Consider the following 20,048-nt stretch of genomic DNA (forward strand, 5'->3'; position numbering starts at 1 on the left):
AACTCAGATAAGTCTAACTTGATGTCTGATCTCGATCCCCTGGGAAAAATGTATTGTCCCCTCATTTAAAAGAAAAACTCTTCTTGACGTCCACCACTTCTATCCGAGTTGTTTCCCGGCGGACTGTTAGGGAATGCGCCCTTTTTACAAGCCAGGAAGCCTGGGGCGTTCACTGTAGCATAACAGGAGCAAATGTGTGTTAGATCTCTCTGTTAGTCTGTCACTTGAACCCTGAAAACTTGCATATTTTAATTGATTTATTTGGCACAGATGATAGTAGTCAAAAACTACAGCGGTTAATAATATGACATTAATTAAAGTAGTTATTCATGTAATTTTGTGTTGGATCATTAAAGGATATTTTCTTCAAGTTTGAGAAGTGATAGTCAAAGGTTTACCACAGGCGAACTTAACTGGGAAGTATTAGTGATTTTTTTAAAAATAAGCTATGTGAAACATTAGTTTTACAAAAATAAATCATAGAATTATAACTATTGTGATTGTAAACAAAGTTCAGAATTACCCTTTAAAGCTACTAGCTACTTTTTTGCTAAGTCAATCACCAGCGCCCTCTACTGGAGATTATGAGTTACTGCAAAGTTTTATCATAAACTTCAGAGCCATTAGCCCTTCGCCATATCGCAATATGTATGCAAGTAAAATGAGTAATAGACTAATTTAATTTCACAACATTCTAGGCAACATTTGCTACAGTATTTTACTTTAGTTTTCCAATTAAAATTTATTTATTTAGATTTTTTTTTTGTAAAGCAAGCATTATCCATAAGTACTTTAGTCAAGGGCTTATTAGCCTCGTCTTTTATAGAAATGAAAAACAAATATGGAGAAAATCATTAAAAATTAGCCATTACTGAAGAGTTAAACATATGTAGTCTTTACTTAAAAATAAATTCAGCAAGATAAAAATACATAGAATAAAAAAAAGCATTGCTTCTTTCACTATTTCATTGAACTATTGTAACCTCTTATTGTGCATTTATATCGCTTTATTATTTAAAATTATGCACAAATTATTTTGCTTGTGTAGTGTTTTCATGGTCTTGTTTCATGCTCTTTGAAGCCATCACAGAAAATATTTTGTTTTCCAACTTGGTCCTGGAAAGATACAACCTTCCAACTTTTCATGCAGTGAGTCATATATCCCTGGTTAAAATAAACTATCTCTGGCACTGATTGGCTTTAGAAACCAATATCTGGACACACAAAAAGACAGATTGCTTGCTTACAAAAACTACATTTTATTTCAAATGGAGTCGAAGCAAAACTCTGTGAAAAGGTCAATCACTCTGTCACAGCAAAACAGGCTGACATGAGAGCAATATATTATCTTTCTGTGGAAACGACGACCACAACAGAGGAACAATGGAGGAAGCTGCACAGTAACAATACCAAACAGCCTCAGAAAAAGAAAAAAAAAGGACCTGCATCCATGGCATGACTCCTTAGCGCTGTGTGTTTGGTTAGGTAGTGAGTTCTGAAGCCAACATGTGCAGCTGCTGCTTCCATCTCTGCACAGGTTTCCACATCATCCATTGATGGGCACAGCATGCCATGGATGGCGCTTCAAGTTAATCCAAAGATATGCAGTTTAGCCCTCCGTTCAGTCCACAGAGGCGCCTCCAAGTAAAACAGAAAAAAAAAAAACACCACCACAGGTTTCATTATGTGTCCGAGCAGAAATGTCCAAAGGCACTTCGGACACAGGCATGGTTGGGGGGCGGGGGGGGGGTCCCTGTGAATTCAGCTGCTCTGTCGACTGGCTCCTCATAATTCAAGCTTAATAAGACAAGACAGTATTCTTCATAATTCACAACCCTTTCCATCCATGAAACAAGAGTTCTTATTGGGGATAAAAACTTAACAGTCCTCAAGAAATCATTAAATCGTGGCCCAAGATACCAAACAAGACAAACAATTCCATCTAACGCTTAGGTGCCAGTATATTAGATATTATTTATATAGGGTAAAATAGACATACACAAATTTCTGACAAAAATATTGAAAAATTGTACAATTTTCTTTCCAATGTTCAACACTTAGAATAGAAAATGTTATATCTGTGGCTATAACTTGTAAAATGAAAGTGTTAATGGCTAATGATACTTCACAGCATCTTAGACAGCATCTATAGTTTGGCATTTAATATTTCAAGAAAATGTTTTTATACAATAAAACAACCAATAAATTAGCTTTCTTTCAACGAGTTTACATATAGATACATAAATTCAGCAATATTAGCATAAAATGTGTTAATTTTGAGGGAATTTTGGTGATTACATAATAAAACTCAAACCCAATGGGACAATACAGTGTATCACCAACAAAACAGATTATCACCATTGTTATGGTGATAGCCATAACAATGTCTATCACTTTTCTCCCTAAGAGATAAAATGTGCAATTCTAGGCAACAGAAAGACAAAATTCTACATGAGGTAAATGGCAACAGGATTCAGCAAAGTTCAGGGACTCAAAAGTTGCATGCACAAACCACTATGTAGAGAGAAAACAACACGGGACAAATTTAAATGTAGAAACGTGAGGAATGATAGTTCTGCATAGCACAATCCCTTAAAGAAAGCAGTGTTCTGGTCAAAAGTTTACATACACACATCATAGAATTCATGTCGTTGATGACACATTTGAACCCTTCTTTAAGCAGGGTGAGAAGATGTTGGAACACACTACTTCAATTAGTTTTAAAGACAAGATAAAGTTCTTTCTAATTCATACAGGCTCCAATATGCAAAAACACCCTCATTGTTTTTTGGCTTAGTGTTGCTTCACAACTTGCCCCTGAACCACCAAGTATTGCTAGCAAGCAACAAGATTCTGGTCTAATATTCTTGCACTCTCCTTGCCAAAATTTGTAGGGTTCAGTAATTGTCACTTGTTTCCCAGCACAGATCTGGCTTTTTAAAAACAGACTAGAAATATTTTACGAGTTGAGGTCAGGGTGGGAATTCAGTGGTCGCAATAAATGTACAACTTGTGAACCCAATCCTCGTTACAAAAAAATCACTGAAATTGTATATTGTTTAATTATTCAACCCTGGGGGGGGGCGGGGGGGGGGAAGGAAGAACGGTTTAAGCTTTGAAACTTCAAATAATACGACATTCATGCAGACAAAGAATGTATGTAAACTTCTGACCGGAGCTTTATGAGACAACCCAACGTGCAGCCAGTAAGCACGAAAAACATTAAAACGTCTTCGGAAACAGGTCAGTGCATAAATGTACATTTAAAAAAATAAAATATTAAGAAACACGCCTAAAGCTAACCTGCAAAACTATGAAGCTGATGTTGCATAAGAACACACAGGTGAACTGGTGCAGTCAGAGAAAGGAGGGGAGTCTGGAAGTCCTTCAACTGGATAACTCCCTGAATTATCTCCTGTATCATCCCTCTGATTCAACTTTAACACAGACTGACCAAATTTAAAGTGAGTTGCTACCAAACCTCTTAGACACCACTTTTGAAATGTTTTATTTTTGTTTGGTTTTGCTTAGAACGAAGTTGATCTACTCTACTATTGTTCTAAATGTATGAGGACAAATATATAGAACCTGCTCCATGTCTGATGCTGATGTTATTAAACTGGGGCCTTCTTTGCAAACTGTCCCTTTAAGACACATGTGGTCTGAAAATGTGGTGTGTGCCCTCATTAACCCCACAAAATACAGCATTTATAGGTCAGTGTAGAAGAGAAGAGCTTTACTATGGCTGCTTTTTTTGAAATATGTTCTGATACTGACAAGATAAAACCCTCCAAGCATCCACATAAGAGTTGACTCTCAAAAGGTAGATGTTACAGAGGTTGGCCTGCCATGGTGCGCTCCAACGGTTTGGATCCTGAGGCTTTACAGAGGGACCAGGCTGTCTTCCTCATGTCCTTTTTTTTTAGTATTCAAACAGTAGCAACCTATCAGTTCATTGTGTTTCTTTTTCTTTTTTGCATTTTCATACCTAAATCTTTTTCAAACTGGGATGGAGGAATAAAAAGTTGGGAATTCAACTTTTTGTCTCAACTTGTTAAAAATTTTATCTAGTGAGAAACTGCATCCTCCGTCTGAGGAGGGAAAGTGTCCCATACGGACACCACTCCTGATCTTGGGAGAGCGGTCGTCAAGAAACTATAAAGCTTATGATGAAAGGGGTTAACTAATAATTTAAAGTCTTTACATAAAAATAAAAAAAAAAATCATAAATGCTGCTTTTTGGAGTTAGCATTCCTGTCACAAAGGAACGGATCACTCAAATGTTTCCCCACAGCAGCTGTTATACGGGTTTTATAAAGACCAGTGCATCTCTTCGAAGTCTACGGCTTCTCCCAAGTTTGTGTCGGTCTCCAGCAGGCTCATGATCACCGCCATGGCCGCTTCGTCGGTGCTGAAACTGTTCAGGCTGGGTCCAACAACACTGTCCAAATCCAGCTGGGAATTCTCCCCTGAAGGAAAGGGAAAAAAAAATATGAACACATGTTTGGGCTGAGTCACCTTGCACTCCTCTCCTCTTTCTGCCCTTAAGCCTAAGTTTTTAAGGGGATCCCAATTGTTTCTGAGAAGTACTTGGCTAACTAAGAGATTATGAATCTTAGGAAGGGAAACTTGTCAGAGGCTCACTCACTCAGAAACAGCACGATAAGTCCAATATTTCATAAGATATTATGTCTCAAGTACCAAGCAAGCACATGTTGTCTGCCAATAAAGTTTTGGAGAGCAAAGATAAACTTCTACTGCCATCTATGCTCCTACTTTATGTATGCTTAAGCTCACAGAGAAGAGTGGGACCATTGTGATTGTGGAAAAGGCAAACGAGTTTGGAAAATGTTGGTTAATTGAAATCAACATAGTTATCACAATATTCAGCAATAGTTTTATTACATGCTTTTAATAGGCTTATTAAGAGGTTCAGATAGCGTACCCATCAGTGAGTCTCCCCCTGGGAATGAAGCCCCTGGAGGTTCACCCTCTGAGCTCGACTTTCCTGGGATCTCCATGTCAGAAGTTTCTCCGTTTGGCACCTGGAGAGAAAAAGACAAGCAGATTAGAGGCAGTATGCAGGACGTTTAAAAAGAAGCAGAAGAAGAAGGGACAAAGATCAATTCTTTTGAGGTGATTTTAAAACTGAATGAATATTTTAAACAATAATGACAACATGTTAGTATTTTAAACCAAAAAGAGCTGTAAGAAATGGACCAATTGCACTTAAAACACCAACACGAAAGTAATTTGTTTTTCTCCTGTATTGGGAAACATCTTTGTTATGTAAACGGTTCATAGAAAGATTTGTAAAGCCCATCTCTACATATGAAACAATTTAAAAGCTGTTTTCTGGATAAGACAGGATTTATTGAACAGACACTTACACTGTTGGTGATCTGATTGAGTGTTTGGGGAGATTTATCCTGTGTCAGACTGAATGGACTGACGTTCCCACTGGAAGGTGATGAATTCAGCCTGAGCAGAACAACACAGACAATCAATAATGTATCAAACAGCATAGCAGGAAAAACAGAGCTGCTCAAGGAGATGGATGAAAAGAAAGATTTAGGTTATAATCAAGCTATGAGGGAAAATTAGGACATCCCATTAAATATTCAGTTCTTTTATAAGAAAAAGTTTTACATAACAAATTTCTAGTCCTTTTTTGAAATTCCCTCGTTTTAAGTCTGATGTTTATTTGAGAGAGCAAATGTTTCCTGCTTGAACACAGAGCACAAAAGTTAAGCTTTTGTGCTCTGTTTCTTCGAGTTTCTTCCTGATTGTGGAGAGTTACTTCCTCTTACTCTTACTTCCACTGCAGTAAGAGCCTGCTGCAGGCGCCAACGGGACATTTTAGGATTTTTGGAGCCTTCTTGTGGCATCCTAGAGTCTGCTTTCACGTTACAGTCATTTGCATGGCCAAAGCTGAGCATGTTGGCAGCGGTTTCTAAGGTTCTCCATTTGTAGATTAGTTTCCATAAAATCCATAATGAATTTTTGAGACCACTTTTCCAGAGGCCTCAGATCAGATCAATACGGAATATTGTCCATATCTGATTGGATTTTTTTTTTTTAAACAGTGGAAATATCTGACTCATTTTAAATTAAATATTTTAAAATATTCAGTTATATATCAACCCGATTTGAAAATTTACATAAGATATCCTTACGTCTGAACATGTTTTATAGCATAAGGTGTCTAATTTTTCCTCATCATCCTAAAAGTTAAACACTTGTTTTGATGCCGTACTTGTTGAAATCCAGCAGCTCATTAGCAATCTGCGTCCCAATGCTTCCGGCGTATATCATAGTTCCAGATGCAGAGGAGATGCCTGGTATAGCTGGAAGGGACTTCTTGCAGTCTGTAAGAATATAAGTAAGATTAGGATTCAAAAATGAGTATTTTTTTTTAATATGCAAACGCCTTTTCAGGCCAGGTTTATTTTAATAATTCTGTTTAAAGCAACAACATTTAATTTGTCAGACAAACAAATGTTTCTAACACATTATGTGTACAGACCAAACAGTTAGTAAATGGCCCTTTTGTTAAATTGTCAATGTGTGCCTCCAGTCACATTGTAGAAAAATCCTGAAAATACTAAAAGGTGAAGGGTTAAATCAACACATTATGTGGAAACTCAAATGTCAACTTCAATGTAAGAAGAAACAAAGTCTAAAATAATCTCTTTGCTTTGCTTTTTTCCTTTTGGCTTTTAGTTACGATAAAAACCAAATCCGTACTTTGTCACAACAACTGCAGTATATAGAAAAATGTGTGTGGTTTTCAGCACATCCAGCTGCAGCTACACTCCTTGAAAGACTTTGGTCTGCAGGAGCCTTTTTCTAGAAATTAACTCGAGTATTATGACAAAACTCTCAAGCACAACATATAATGCAGTTGGACCGTTAATTAATTAATAAGCAACCTTGTTTAGATTTCCACTTAAAAACTAACTAATTGAGCCCATCATTCAGTGCGCACCAGTTTCTGAAACAACACACTCAAAGTGACCTACAAACGTTTCTAGGCCAGACTTAGTTTACTGACTTCAACGGAAAAACACACGTCATTCACACAAAACAGCAGCATGCTCAGCTGCAAGGAAAATCACAGAAGATGCTGCATGCAAGTATGAAAGCTGCACACACATGCAAATCAGAGATTGTTATGCTCTGACCTTCTGAAGCCTTGGAATTGCCCGACTGTTCAGACTTGTGTCCAGACCGCGCCGTTCGACTGTTGTCGTACCTTATCAGAGGAGAGGAGAGAACAGGAAGCAGACGGTTTTCTGAGCAGCCGTGTGCAGATATGGTCAGATAAAGCACCAAATGCTGCAGGCATATACTTACGATATTACTGTGTTGGTTGACACTATGTATTCGACTTCTTTGTTCCAAGGATTGACAAAACTAAACCACTGACTTTGCAGAGTGACAAAAGAACCGTATTTTGTTTTGAATTTATAGCAGTTTGTCTCTATTTTCTCTCGACTTCGCAGGACTGTAAAGAGGTGACAAGAAGGAAAACAAAAAAAAGCAAATTAAACAATATAGTAGACAAAACATACTGTGTGCAAAATTACCAGTTTGGAACAACAAGAAATTTTGCAGCTCGATATGCATCGCAGCAATGTTGAAGCTGGCGCATTTTATGCAGCAGAGACCTTAAAATTGCTTTAAGAAGAAAACTATCCGAGACACGTAAGTTACCTTTTCGATGTCGATCAGCTAAATGTAGTAAGTCATCTTGATGGAAGTACTCGTAGCACGACGTTCCAAGCAATTCTTGGGGAAGATAACCCAGAATGGTTGTTGCTCTGTTGGAGGAAAAAAGTTCAGAGAAGCTGCAGAGTGTGTTCATAGAAATGAAAACAAATACACAACTTTTCAGTTTTTTTCTCTTTTTTTTGTCCAAACCTTTAAGTGTAATTTATAATGTTTTAAGACACAAATCCTCCATTCATGTTTCAAGTTACACATTTTTCAACCATTTTATAAACACCATGATGTTAAACAGTGCAGGTTCGTTTCGATTATTTATGAAAATTAAGTAATAAAATGTACTTGTTTCAGTAGCTTGGAATCACACAGTTCCTAATTAACTGTATAAAGCATCTCATTTAAAGAATGGTTAAAATATCTGGAATGATTTTCAAAATGTAGCCAGCTGTGGTCCTTCTTTAGACTAGCTACATCATCTTCTAGGCCACCTTACCCTCCTGTAACAGGAAATTAAATTTACCTTTGATCAACAAAGGTGAATTTTCCATCCATGGCGTAGCGTGTAACAAACTCAGTGGGTTTAACTCGGACTTCTCCGTTAACTTGCGGAGCCGAGTGTGAATGGACGCGTCCCACCGCCACCAGGCAGCTAAAGTAGGAGCTGTCCTGCTTGTCCCCCTCTCCTTCCCCCTCTGCTCCCATCTGACTGGTTGGCCAACTGCGCATGTAGCCGGTGCAGTGGACTGTGCAGTATTTCTGTGACTCTTAAAAAAATAAAAAATAAAATAAAAAGTTGCATTAAATGTCATAAACAATATGCACAAAATAAAATCCACCTCTGGGGGTCATTTGTGGAAACTGCCAAGCAATTTGGGGTCACCTTTCTTTTTAGAGATGTTTGCCTGCGTTTCCTTTTCTTCGATTTTCACAGGTATTTTGTTGTACTTCATGCGACAAAAGAAGGAGCGCCGAGCGCCTGAGCACAACCGTGACGCACCGATGGGAAGGTCAGCCTGAACCTGCAGACCAGCTGCAGATACCCAGAGTGTTAAACGCACTGCAGTAAAATTAAGTCTTTTGACCTCACACACACAGACAAAAATAAAACGCTTTACTTTTAGCATCTATTAGCCGCTCACGAGGGTGCAATTCAGAAGCAGACAGTTGCTCCTTCACTTTTCCCATGTCCTTGGGATGTATATAGTCAAACAGGCTCTGTCCAATCAGCTCCGTCTAAAGTAAAAAACACAGAACACCACATACTTAAACAAGGCTTCCATGTGGATGAAACAACCAACAAAAATACCTAATTTAAACAGAGCTAACAACTATTTTCGAAGGGTATTTTTACTGAGGACTTCTGTCCCAGGAGCACACCAGACAGGGTGTAAAGATGGAAATGAGTCAGATTCGAATCTTAAAGACACGCTATTAATGTTAAAGTAGTCATAATTCTTGAACTTTTAACATTTTGTCATATTACAATCACAAAGTCTAGTATTTTTGAATGGGATTTTATGGTAACACAAAAGTAGAGCACAATCGCAAATCGAGTAAAAGGAAGGTCGTACAAGTCTGAAAACTGAGACTGGCATCTTTATTTAAATAAATTTAAAAACCAATAAATATGGACAATTTAGTAAACAAAATCTACCTGTGTGCAATTTAAATTCATCTCTATAGGAATCAAAATACACAACCACAAAGACCAAGGGACACAGACACTCTCTGAAGATGTGGAAGAACCAAAGTGAAACTTTACAATCTCAATGCAAAAATACTACATGTGGTAGAAAACCTACATAGAAAATCCTGAAATATGAGTAGTGTAACATGGAAGAGGCAGCATAAATATTAGGGTTGCTTTCTTCTGCATGGAATGAAAGGCTGGTCGGAGTTAAAGACCTGAAATATGGGGCAAAACATGCAACAGAGGCTGCGGCTGTTCGACTTGCAGCTGTAACCGCATACCAGGGTGTTGCATTTACCTGTTACCTGATTTTTATTTCCATCTTCGCAATTATGCACCACTTTGTGTTGGTCGACCACATAAAACCCATTCACGTTTGTGGTTGTAACAGGATAAAATAGGGAAAAGTTCAGTTGGTATGAAAACACAAGATACAGCAAGTTAGCAAAAACTATGGCAGATTAAGATCTTAATATGGCCAAACGCCAAACAGAAATGTCCATTTTTAAAAGCAGTACAAACGTAACTATTAAGCACATATGTAATGAATGAATGTTTTAGTTTTAACTAGCAGTTCTACAGCAGGGAGCATGCTCTCTTTTAAAGTCACCAGCACCTCATAGATTCCCATCTATCCACTATGCAGACATCATAACAAAAACCCATCTAGCGGGTCTGGTGTTTTTACATAAAGCCACAAAAACAGCAGATTATGCGACAAATGTAAAAGTGTTACCCGACTATAATTTAATATCTTTGTGACGGACTCTGAGACAAAAACTATTTTCCCGCGATCACAGCCCACTACAAACAGGAACCCATCTGCAGCCTGTACAACAGAGACAAGGAAAGAGCGACAGTCAGGACCTGCTCAAGACAAAAAGCACAAAGCCATCAGGCTTAAGTAAAATGCTACACATTGTAAAATAAAAATAAAGAAAAGCTAATCTAGTCTACTTTATTGCTTTGTAATTGATGGAAAATTCTAATATCCTTGAAATTTTGATCATAAGGTAACACATGCAAACATGTTTTACTGTCTCATGTTTACCTTGAGGACAAGGTGTTTAAGCTCTTCATCAGGAAGAAATGACGGTTTGTAGCTCGCTTCAGAGAAGGAGCTCGCTGATCCTGAAGTTACAGACAGTTTTACCATGTAGAAGGCTTAAGATTTTAGCATAAAACAAAAATAAGTTAACGAGACGTAGGTTGTCTCTGTCAGTTAAATGTAATTTCAAAATAATTTAAACTTAACTGAGAAAAGTAGGGCTTTGATTACCACAGGCTATGGATGTAATTTGTACCTTTGAGGGATTTGAGGTGCTGCACTGCCATTCTGAGCACCGTGAGTTTGTCCAGTTTACGGGACATGGGGTTACACGTGGGGATCATGGCTGAAAGCTTGTCAATGAGATTGTTCATTTTGTCTCGTCTCCTCTTCTCAATTTGGCTGTGTGGTTCCCTGCAGAGACATTTAAAAAAACATGTCACTGACCTCTGAAAAGCAGCACGCTCTGGATTATTGAACTATAACAGACATTTGTTTAATCAGAGGTTTATTATAAGGTTTTTCTACCTGAAGCATTTAATTTTGACATGTTGGTCCTCTCCGTCCGACCTGTGGAGAGAAAAATCACCAAATTCACATGGAAAGATTACATTTATTCTAGCGAAAATTTGCACAAAAACATTTGTTTCCCTTTAAAAATGAGCAAAGCACCTGTTTTGGTCATCTTCCATATCTGCATCGTCAATCATAGCCAATTTTGAATCCCTGAGAGGAGAATAAAAACATAATTTACAAGTTTGTTTTTTTTTCGGTGTATTTTAATCAGGTCAAATGTATGAGGAGTACTAACTGGTTGTCTGTGCTTCCCTTGCGCTTCCTTGGCATGTCCATACTCGAGGACATACCAGATGTTATGGATGGGGTCATCAAGCTGGGCAGAGAATTGCTCTGTTCTTCCTCAACCAGCACGTCATCTGGAACACAGACATCGAATGCTCTGAAACAAATCCTAAAAGCTAGGATCATCATTTGTCTGCAGCAAGACATGGGCAGTTTATGGTTATTGAGGTTTGATTAAAAAAAATTCCCCCAAAAGTTTATGGTCCTTTTATTCAAAAAGCAGAGAAGGCAGCTGAGTTTTCTCAGGCTGTGAGGAACATAAACTAACTCCCTAAATAGTTGCTGCACACTGCCGGTTAGCTCCTCACACCCTGGTCACAATTTGTTCCAACTGCTGTCAGACGGCCACTGCACTTTCCTACAAGGAAGACCAGAAGCCTCCTATTCAGTGAGGTAAATGCTCAAACATTACTGCTAACATTTCTATTGGGAGCTTTAACAAATTTCTTCAAGCAAAACCAGGTGGTGACTTCGGTTTTTATTATTCCAACAAGAAATGACAAAACCAGGCTGTTCAAAAGTGGAACGAACCATCACTGATATTGGGATTTTATGGAGTTTTACAGCAGGGAAGTTTTTCCTACATCTACATTGCTGTAAAAAAAAATCTATTTTTATTATAATTAAACATTTTGGATAAAAAAAAGATTTCAGGCAAATATAACCAGACTAATTACAATGAGCTGTTTTAAAACAGTGATCAAAATTTGTAGGAGAATAAGCTTTCCAAACCAATCTGGCCCTTTATGAAAATGTGCATTTCCATAAACCTCACAACCTGTGCCAACCTTGGCAGCAACGACTGCCATCAAGTGATTGCAATAGCAAAACATTTATCTTTTACGTTGCTGCAGAGAAATTTTGGCCTAATTTTCTTTGCAGAATTATTTTAGCTCCGGGACATTGGAAGGTTATTTATAGGAGAGTAGTATAGTGGCAGGATATTTTCCTTCAAATGTTTCTTATAGAAAGCATTTTTATTCCTCGTTCCCACAGTCTGGCACGTGTCGGTGTGGTTTGGTACGCTATTTAATGGTCTGGTGTGTTCAGGATAAGGTTTCCACCTAATGTGGCATTTATATTAATGCAGCAACAAACATGTTGCACTAAGGTCTCAGGTTTGTCGCAAGAAGTGACGTTTTTTTGTCCCCAATCAAAATACTGTGTTGTATGAGGCCAGTGGCTGCATTGTGACTGTACCGTACTTTTATCCAAAGGCCTACAGCTGAGAGAAGCCCAGAAATGGGGCAGTATGGGTTGTTCAAAGCGACCATGTGTAATGAAGCATTTAAATCCCAAACTGCTGACAGTGGCTCTCAGAAATAACCTCTATTCGTCATATTTCCACATCTGTTCTGGTGTGCCACAAGCTGTAAGGCTTCTGAAAAAATATGTGGGAGAAAACCTCAGGAGAATGACTGGAAACAGACTGGTTTTTATTGATTACACCTATTTTTAACTGTGAGCCACAAACCCTGTGACCCAAATAGCCTTTAACAGATCAGCAGTGACCCAACTTCTAATCCTCCTCACTCTGCCAACTTCTGCCAGATTACAAGTTTACAATGAAGGCGAGAAGCTAAATGAAGATCAGACTGTACACACATTCTTCCAATAAATCCTACAACCTTTCTCTGAGGCTCAAGTGTTTACTTATAAGCTCATTCGATAAATGTCTGACTTGAGTACTGGCTGCACCTATACGACCCCACAGCACGACGAAATGCTGCCTGATGAAAGTCTGATTTCATCATCTAATTTAAAGCAGCAGACTCTACATTTAAATCTTCAGAGTGTCAAGATGCTTGTACATTAATATTAATATTTCAAAAACAAAAATGCAAATAAATGGGAAAAAAACAAACATTGACTGCAAATTATTATGACTGAATTTAAATAACTGCAGAAAAGAAGTTCTTAGATGCAGAACTAAAATGGCATTCTGCAGTCTTTTCTCCCCATAGAGTTTTATCCATCCCTCTTCTCAGCATCTATTATTCAGCTTAAGGCTCCACAACTCAGAAATATTTTATTTTGATTGCCTCAAATAGACCGATTGTGCCAAAGGTGGCGTGCCCGAAGGACAATCCCAATGTTTGAAAGGCTCCATGAAACAAATGCAAAGCACCCTATTCACTTGAGGACACACCTTTTTATTCATTTTGAGCAAACAGACAAGGCCAAACCTCTAACTGCTCGCTCGAGCCTTTTCATTCAGATCAATTCACACATGCCAGGACATGTGAATGCATGGCAGCTCCTCAGTGAGCTTTCTTGGGTTAAGCTAACGCTAATGTATTTGTGTCACTGTGATTTTATTCATCTGTGTGAAGCAAACCAACATTTTGCTTACTCCTGTCTTCCTGTCATGCTTGCTTTCAACAATATCTGTGACTTTTAGCATTATGGGATCTGTGTTAATGTGGGCCTCTTCTGCAAAAAGACTATCCAACAGGATAAATGTCATATTGGCATGTTAAACATGTAGACATGAAACTTGGAATATATTTGTGATAGATTACTCGATTTATATATATATATTTATATATGATGCATTGTGCAGCCATCCTGAATAGGTGCATGTCATTTCACCACTTTGCATGTCTTATACTTCTACAGTATTTTTTTGTTCAGTTTTTACATGACATTTTATAAATTTTGTTTTATAAGAGACATATTTGTACCTCTGGAGGTTTGACTGCGGTTATGGACATCCTTAGCAATAATGTTTATTGCTGGAAAAAAAAAGATCCCAATGGCTTGCTAAGTACTTTTAGTCACTTGTATTAATATTGCTATAAATACAAATTATCATAAGCTATAAAGTTTACATCATCTGCCTCTAAAATACAAAAGAAATTATTCTACTTGAGAGATAAAAATAGATTTGGTAGTTTTATGACAGTCCATGAACATAACTGTTTTATGACAGTCCATGACCAATAGAAAAATTGGTCTTACCTAAATCCTCCTGTCCCTCAAAAAAAACACACACACGCACGCACGCACGCGCACACACACACACACACACACACACACACACACACACACACACACAAAACCTCCTCTTGTTTACATACAGTGATATGATAAAGCATTGTGTGGGTTTGAAAAAATGGGTCAACTGACCCAAAGTCAACAATCTGATCTTTAAATATCATGAGAGCAGTTTTTATTTTTTTGATCTTTTAGCGATGGGTAAACAATGGCTTCTTTCAAGTATTTTTTTGGTTTACTGTTTTATTGCTTTACAGTAAAAAGCTTCTATTTTAGAGATGCACAAACTGGGCTTTTTTTCTAGTTGAGACTGATTTCTGTTTTTCTTTGGAGGTCTCCTCTGCCAGTTCTGATGCACAACAAATGAGTGTAAATGTAAAACAGGAATATTGAGGAAAATGTGTTGCAGGTTCCTTTAGTAACTCCTTTCTGTTGAAATGTGTCACTAACCTTTACTTGGTTTTCACTCAACTAAAACAAAAGTGCATCATGGAAATGCTTGATGACATTTTGGGAATTTTTTGGTTCTGATGCAGCAAAAGCAATCGTAAAATGTCCATGTTTTGCTACTTTAGGTGTTTCCACTCCAGCACAGCTGTCTCAAATGTCTGAATTATTAAAATTGAAATAAGCAATTAATATCCTAACTTGTTGCAGCATAAAAAAAAGCAAAAAATTCTGCAGATGTTTTCATTTAGTTTAAATCCAGGTCAGCTGGTCCTGATGGCTCAAACTAATGACTGGTGCAAGAGCAACCTTGACCAAAGACGAAAACAAGTCCATTCTCAAAAATGTAATTGCGGTTTTTTGTAAGGACTACTTTTTAAAATTTTAATTATGCCTTACTTTTATGTCAAACAGTTGCTCTCTAGACAGTTTTACACAGATCATTCTATGAATTATTTTACACCAGTTGCCTACATATATTATCACTGGCTTTCATGTAAATAACCTCCCAAAGCAACAAGGTCATAAAATAGCTTTTTGGATAAACATGTACAAAGTTTGTCAGTGAGTGAGCTTTAGTCTCACACACAATGTAGTCATGAGTTTCAGCCTCCAGGACCAGAACAAAATAAAAGCCTCACATCTTCAGAAATAAGATTTTTTGTTGTTGTTGTTCTCTTTTTATGTAAAAAATATAAAACAAGTTTTTTTAATGTAAAAAAATGTAAAGCATTTTTATACATGTATATATGCTCAGTTTTACAATAGATTGAAATAAATTTAAATATCATGAAATGTTAAAGTTTACTATATTTGAAAAACCAACACACCAGCACGTTTGCCGGCATAACACCGGCTCCTGCCTGTCTCGCTCTGCCATTTCAAGGTGTGCTGAGGGAAAACAAAGAGCTGATTATTATTCCAGGCTTTACTGGCTATTCACACGCTTTTATTTTGGTTTTGGACAATAAGTTACAAGTTTGAAGTAAACACATGACTCATTAACATCTTGAACATATCACTCAACCACTGCTGGTAGGAGAGCGTTAGGAAAAAAAAAAACAATACATCTTAAAGATATTAATGAACATGTCAGGACTTAATATAATAAATACTGTATAATATGTTGAATTTATTATTTTTTCAGCTTATTTGAAGAAATCTCAAGCTGATAAACCATTAGACGTGCATTTAGGCGTTTTTAATTCTACATGAACAAATCGTTTTTATCTTTCATTGCATCTATTTATTTATACAGAGTAAAATAACAATCCTAACTAAGTAGGATTTGGGGGGCTAAAACATCATTATAAATGTTAAAGAATTATATTTTTTGCTACAGAAAAGCTTCCAGTTAGCATATTCTCAACACTATAATACTACCAATCCCTAGTAGTGATAATTGTAACAACAGTGATAATAATCACATTAATAATAGGACTACACGGCGGTTCGGTTGGTAGCACTCTTGCCTTTCAGCAAGAAGGTTCTGGGCTCAAATCCCAGCCTGGGGTCTAATTGCATGGAGTTTGCATGTTCTCTCTGTGTAACCCTGGCTTCTCTCTGGGTACTCCAGCTCCCTCCAACAGTCCAAAAACATGACTCTTAGGTTAACTGCTCCATCTAAATTGCCCCCAAGCAATTTAGATGGAGCAGTTGCAGAGTCGCTTGTCCTTGTGATCCTGCAAGGACAAGCAGGTGCAGACAATAGATGGATAACAATAGTTATTGCAAACTAAACATGCATCAGTTTGTTCTAAATTTTATTTGAGGTTTCTAATAATGTACTGTTTGCGTTTGTTGAATTTCAGTTTTAGTTAGCAAAAACTTTAGCATCGAGGGCTAAGGCCTCAATACGTGGATCGTGCTTTGCCCCTGCGCCACCACAGAACCCCATGGGTTGATATTTCTAACTAATTGTTTTGGCAAGTACAACATTATCACTGATGTAAATATTGCTTGATTAGACTGTATCAGATTGACCTTTGAATTTTAAGGTTGTAAAGCTTTCTATAATCTCAATGGCATTTAAGCACAGAGCAACACAACTGACTGATGTATCCATCTTATGTCTTCATTTTTTTTCTTTCATTCGTTTACTTAGTTTGATCACTTCTGGTAAATGTCTCCATTGCTTTTTTTAAAATGTATTTTTAATTTCTGTAAAGTGCTCTGTGTTCCAGTTGACTAAATTAAAAGCACTACACTTGCTAACATTACATAACTTACTGGTCATTACAGTTACAATGACTTCATCCTAAGTGCTTATTGCAAGGAAATTATATAATTTTGCTATTCTTCTCTTCATTTAGTAACTTGTAAATAGCTGATATAAGCTGGGTAATTAGTCTAACTGGGAAAGAGGCCCTGCTATTTGTAGCTTTCCAACTACAGTTAGCAGGTAGTTTAGTTGTAACACCATCACTGTGTCATGTGAAACATTTTACGCAGCCAAATTTCTCTCTCTCTCGTAAGCATTGGAAAATTACACTACATTATATTAGGCTTTGTATTCAGCCAGTTGATAGGCAGTGTGCAGCACCAACAGGGAGCCATTCATCTCGTCCTCCAGCGTCTACTTAAAACAACTTTATATTGTAGAAATGATGTGGTGAGAAATTGTAGCAGTTTTAAAACCACAACTTCTTAAAACTGCGGTACACCTTGATATTAATAACCAGCCCGAGCCTGTTACACAGTAATAAATAAAAAGGACATTTAAAACCTTACATTTGAGACTGTCGTGCAACGGTTTGTCTGGGTGCTCACATACATTTTAGTTAATATGTTACCTAAAATAAACATGTTGCTTTTTAGACATTTTTTAAGCCTAATCAAAAAAAATCTGTTCATTTATTTTCAGTCATCTGTGTTTGTATTTTTTCTTCCTCAGTCTGAACTGACCCTAAAGCCGGTTCCAACAGTCCAGTACATCTAGTCCTGAACAGAACTGATTTATGTGACACTAAAGGAGGACTGGCTTCTACAGACAGAGAGGCTCACTGTGGCAACCTTAAAGCTTAACACAAATAACCGATTCGGCTCCTCCTCTTGTAGATAGAAGCTGTTGTAAATATAAAACGCGTAACTACACTTTGTATTAATTAAAACTGATCATATTTGAAAACGAAGTGCTAAATAAATCTACTGTAACGTAATGTAACACGCTGTTCTCAAGAATACCACCTTAAATAAACGCATCCTTCGCTAGAGAGCGATAAACAGGCCCCGCTGCCGCTGCTAAGCTAGCTTTTGTTGTGGTTTACATGTACAGGTTATCATTAATAGGAGCGAATAATTATATTTAACAGACAATAGGTTTTTAATATTTGACCCGTTTAGGTTGCGAAACGGTGGTGGTGTGACAAACAAGGTCGTACAGCGGTTACATAAATGGCGTAGCGTTAGAGGGCGAGCTTGCTCTACTGATCTACTGACCTAGTTTCGGAATAGCGCAAACTCCTCGGTTGAGCGGAGCAACAACCTGACAATAAACAGCCCTGAACCTCAGCTTGTCAGCCTAAACCTCGATGGAAGAAACCCCCTACTGCCAGCATATGCAAGCATTACCGACGGTGACAGCAATAATGTTGTGTTTCATTTACCTGCCGGTTCGCTTCCCGCTCTGTCACCGCCACCAGCCGCTGCGTTCTGTGCCGACATGGCTGAAGCCGGAGCCGGTGCGCTGGGGCCCAGGACTCCAATACATGGATGAGCCAGTCGACAACCCCCCTTTGTGTAGGACAGGGTTGTGTGGGTTCCGCTAAATGTTGTAAAGCCGTTTTAATAAACTCGCAACAGGTAGAACTAAAAAGGGAATAAATAAGGATGAAGGGTTGGAAACGTGACCAAAATTACCGGCGTGCTGTGCAATGAGAGAAGTGAGAGGGAAACGCGGAAGCAAGAGGACAGTCTCCGCCTACCGGTTCACCGCTGCTGATCCGGTTCCCTTCATGACAGTCCAGAGCTACCCCTTCTGGACTTTGATAACAGCACGTTAATTAATTAATTAGTTATGCTTGTATGTCTCTGTAAGTTGGAATAACATTCCAATTTGAATATCATTGAAATAAATAAATATGGGTGTGTAAACCTATTGCAGCGTTTGTTTATTATGTTAATATTGATAGTTATGGTGTACGTTTATTAAAAACGCTAGAATGTTGAAAAAAACATTAAAAACATATTTAGACAAAAAATGTATCATATACAGTACATACTTGGTTGGGGCCAACCAATAATTTGCTTCCAAACCCAATTGCAGTAAAAGCACAAGACATTTATTCAGCTGTAGCTTCAGGTTGCTGTCTTGTTGCTTCAGTATTTCATAGTATTCTTTCCTCAAGTACTATCAATCCTCAAGATCTATCTATCTATCTATCTATCTATCTATCTATCTATCTATCTATCTATCTATCTATCTATCTATCTATCTATCTATCTATCTATCTATCTATCTATCTATCTATCTATCTATCTATCTATCTATCTATCTATCTATCTATCTATCTACTGCAGATTTCTTTGACAACTCAATGGCGTGACGCAAACGATGTGGGCGGGTAGAGAACTGACTGCGTCATCATTTTACTAGAATATGCAAATATTTTCTTTTATGACATAATAGAGGTTCAACCCTGGACCATGACGTCTGTTTTTACTTGTATTCTACCTGTGATAAGACACAGTCCAGTTTTCCGGATTTTGGAGAGCGAACAGAGCTGTTAGATATTTGAAATTATTTTGCAAAGTAAAACTATAAGAATCATTCATCTTTTGAACAACTTTTCTTGTCTGCCAGGATTTACCCAGACATTGTAATGTCAAGAAATTTTAACATGTCTCTGTGTGCTGCAGAGAAAGAGGAAGAATCATCCAGACTGTACGTGTCGGAGCATGAAGTGTTCGAGCCATTTACCTTGGAACAGAGACCTTGTGATCATGAGAAAGAGTCTTTGACAGAAAAAGCCCAAAGTGACCATTTCAGAAACCAGTACCTTCAACCACTGGTTGAACTTTCGAAGGTGAACTCCAAGTATAAGAGCAGTATCAACACTAAAGAAAGCTCTTTTGAATTTCAAAATCTACTTACAAGTATCAATTCTAGCGGTCTTCAGACAGAATTGTTTAGAGAGACATTGGCGAAGGAACATTGGAAAAATCTATACTTTCAATCCCAAACTTGGTTGTTGAAAGTGTATTCATTGTGGAAAAGTTTAAGGAAGCAGCTTCAGGAAAACATAGATTACCTTGCAGTGGACAGCGCCTTTGATAATG

At 37.6% G+C, this 20,048-nt stretch overlaps 1 protein-coding gene across 2 annotated transcripts; it reads right to left on the minus strand.

Annotated features, from left to right (window-relative positions):
- Window positions 1-1,239: 1,239 nt before the first annotated feature.
- On the minus strand, window positions 1,240-18,658 carry bmal2 (basic helix-loop-helix ARNT like 2). Of its 2 annotated transcripts, XM_014984079.2 has the most exons (17): window positions 18,377-18,658; window positions 11,278-11,401; window positions 11,139-11,192; window positions 10,995-11,036; window positions 10,723-10,880; window positions 10,470-10,549; window positions 10,155-10,247; window positions 8,844-8,961; window positions 8,609-8,758; window positions 8,249-8,492; window positions 7,717-7,823; window positions 7,357-7,507; window positions 7,185-7,255; window positions 6,257-6,368; window positions 5,391-5,481; window positions 4,946-5,045; window positions 1,240-4,469 (listed from the first exon to the last, which is right to left on the minus strand). In XM_014984079.2, exons 1-17 carry the CDS (start codon window positions 18,432-18,434, stop codon window positions 4,312-4,314), a joined length of 1,911 nt encoding a protein of 636 aa, XP_014839565.1. In that variant the 5' UTR covers window positions 18,435-18,658; the 3' UTR covers window positions 1,240-4,311. The 2 variants fall into 2 exon arrangements, with proteins under 2 accessions (XP_014839565.1, XP_014839566.1); XM_014984080.2 differs by lacking the exon at window positions 10,155-10,247.
- Window positions 18,659-20,048: the final 1,390 nt, after the last annotated feature.

This window comes from Poecilia mexicana, unplaced genomic scaffold (genome assembly GCF_051168715.1).
Source record: "Poecilia mexicana isolate PSO_F unplaced genomic scaffold, ASM5116871v1 scaffold_6, whole genome shotgun sequence".
Classification (NCBI taxonomy): Eukaryota; Metazoa; Chordata; class Actinopteri; order Cyprinodontiformes; family Poeciliidae; genus Poecilia; species Poecilia mexicana.

Excerpts from the sequence above, each read along its gene's own strand:
- bmal2 (XM_014984079.2), bottom strand. The coding sequence starts at position 18,434 with ATGTCGGCACAGAACGCAGCGGCTGGTGGCGGTGACAGAGCGGGAAGC. Across the intron at positions 10,248-10,469 it reads TTAAACACCTTGTCCTCAAG|GCTGCAGATGGGTTCCTGTT; the intron begins GTAAACATGAGA and ends TCTGTTGTACAG. Across the intron at positions 7,256-7,356 it reads TCAACCAACACAGTAATATC|GTACGACAACAGTCGAACGG; the intron begins GTAAGTATATGC and ends TCCTCTGATAAG.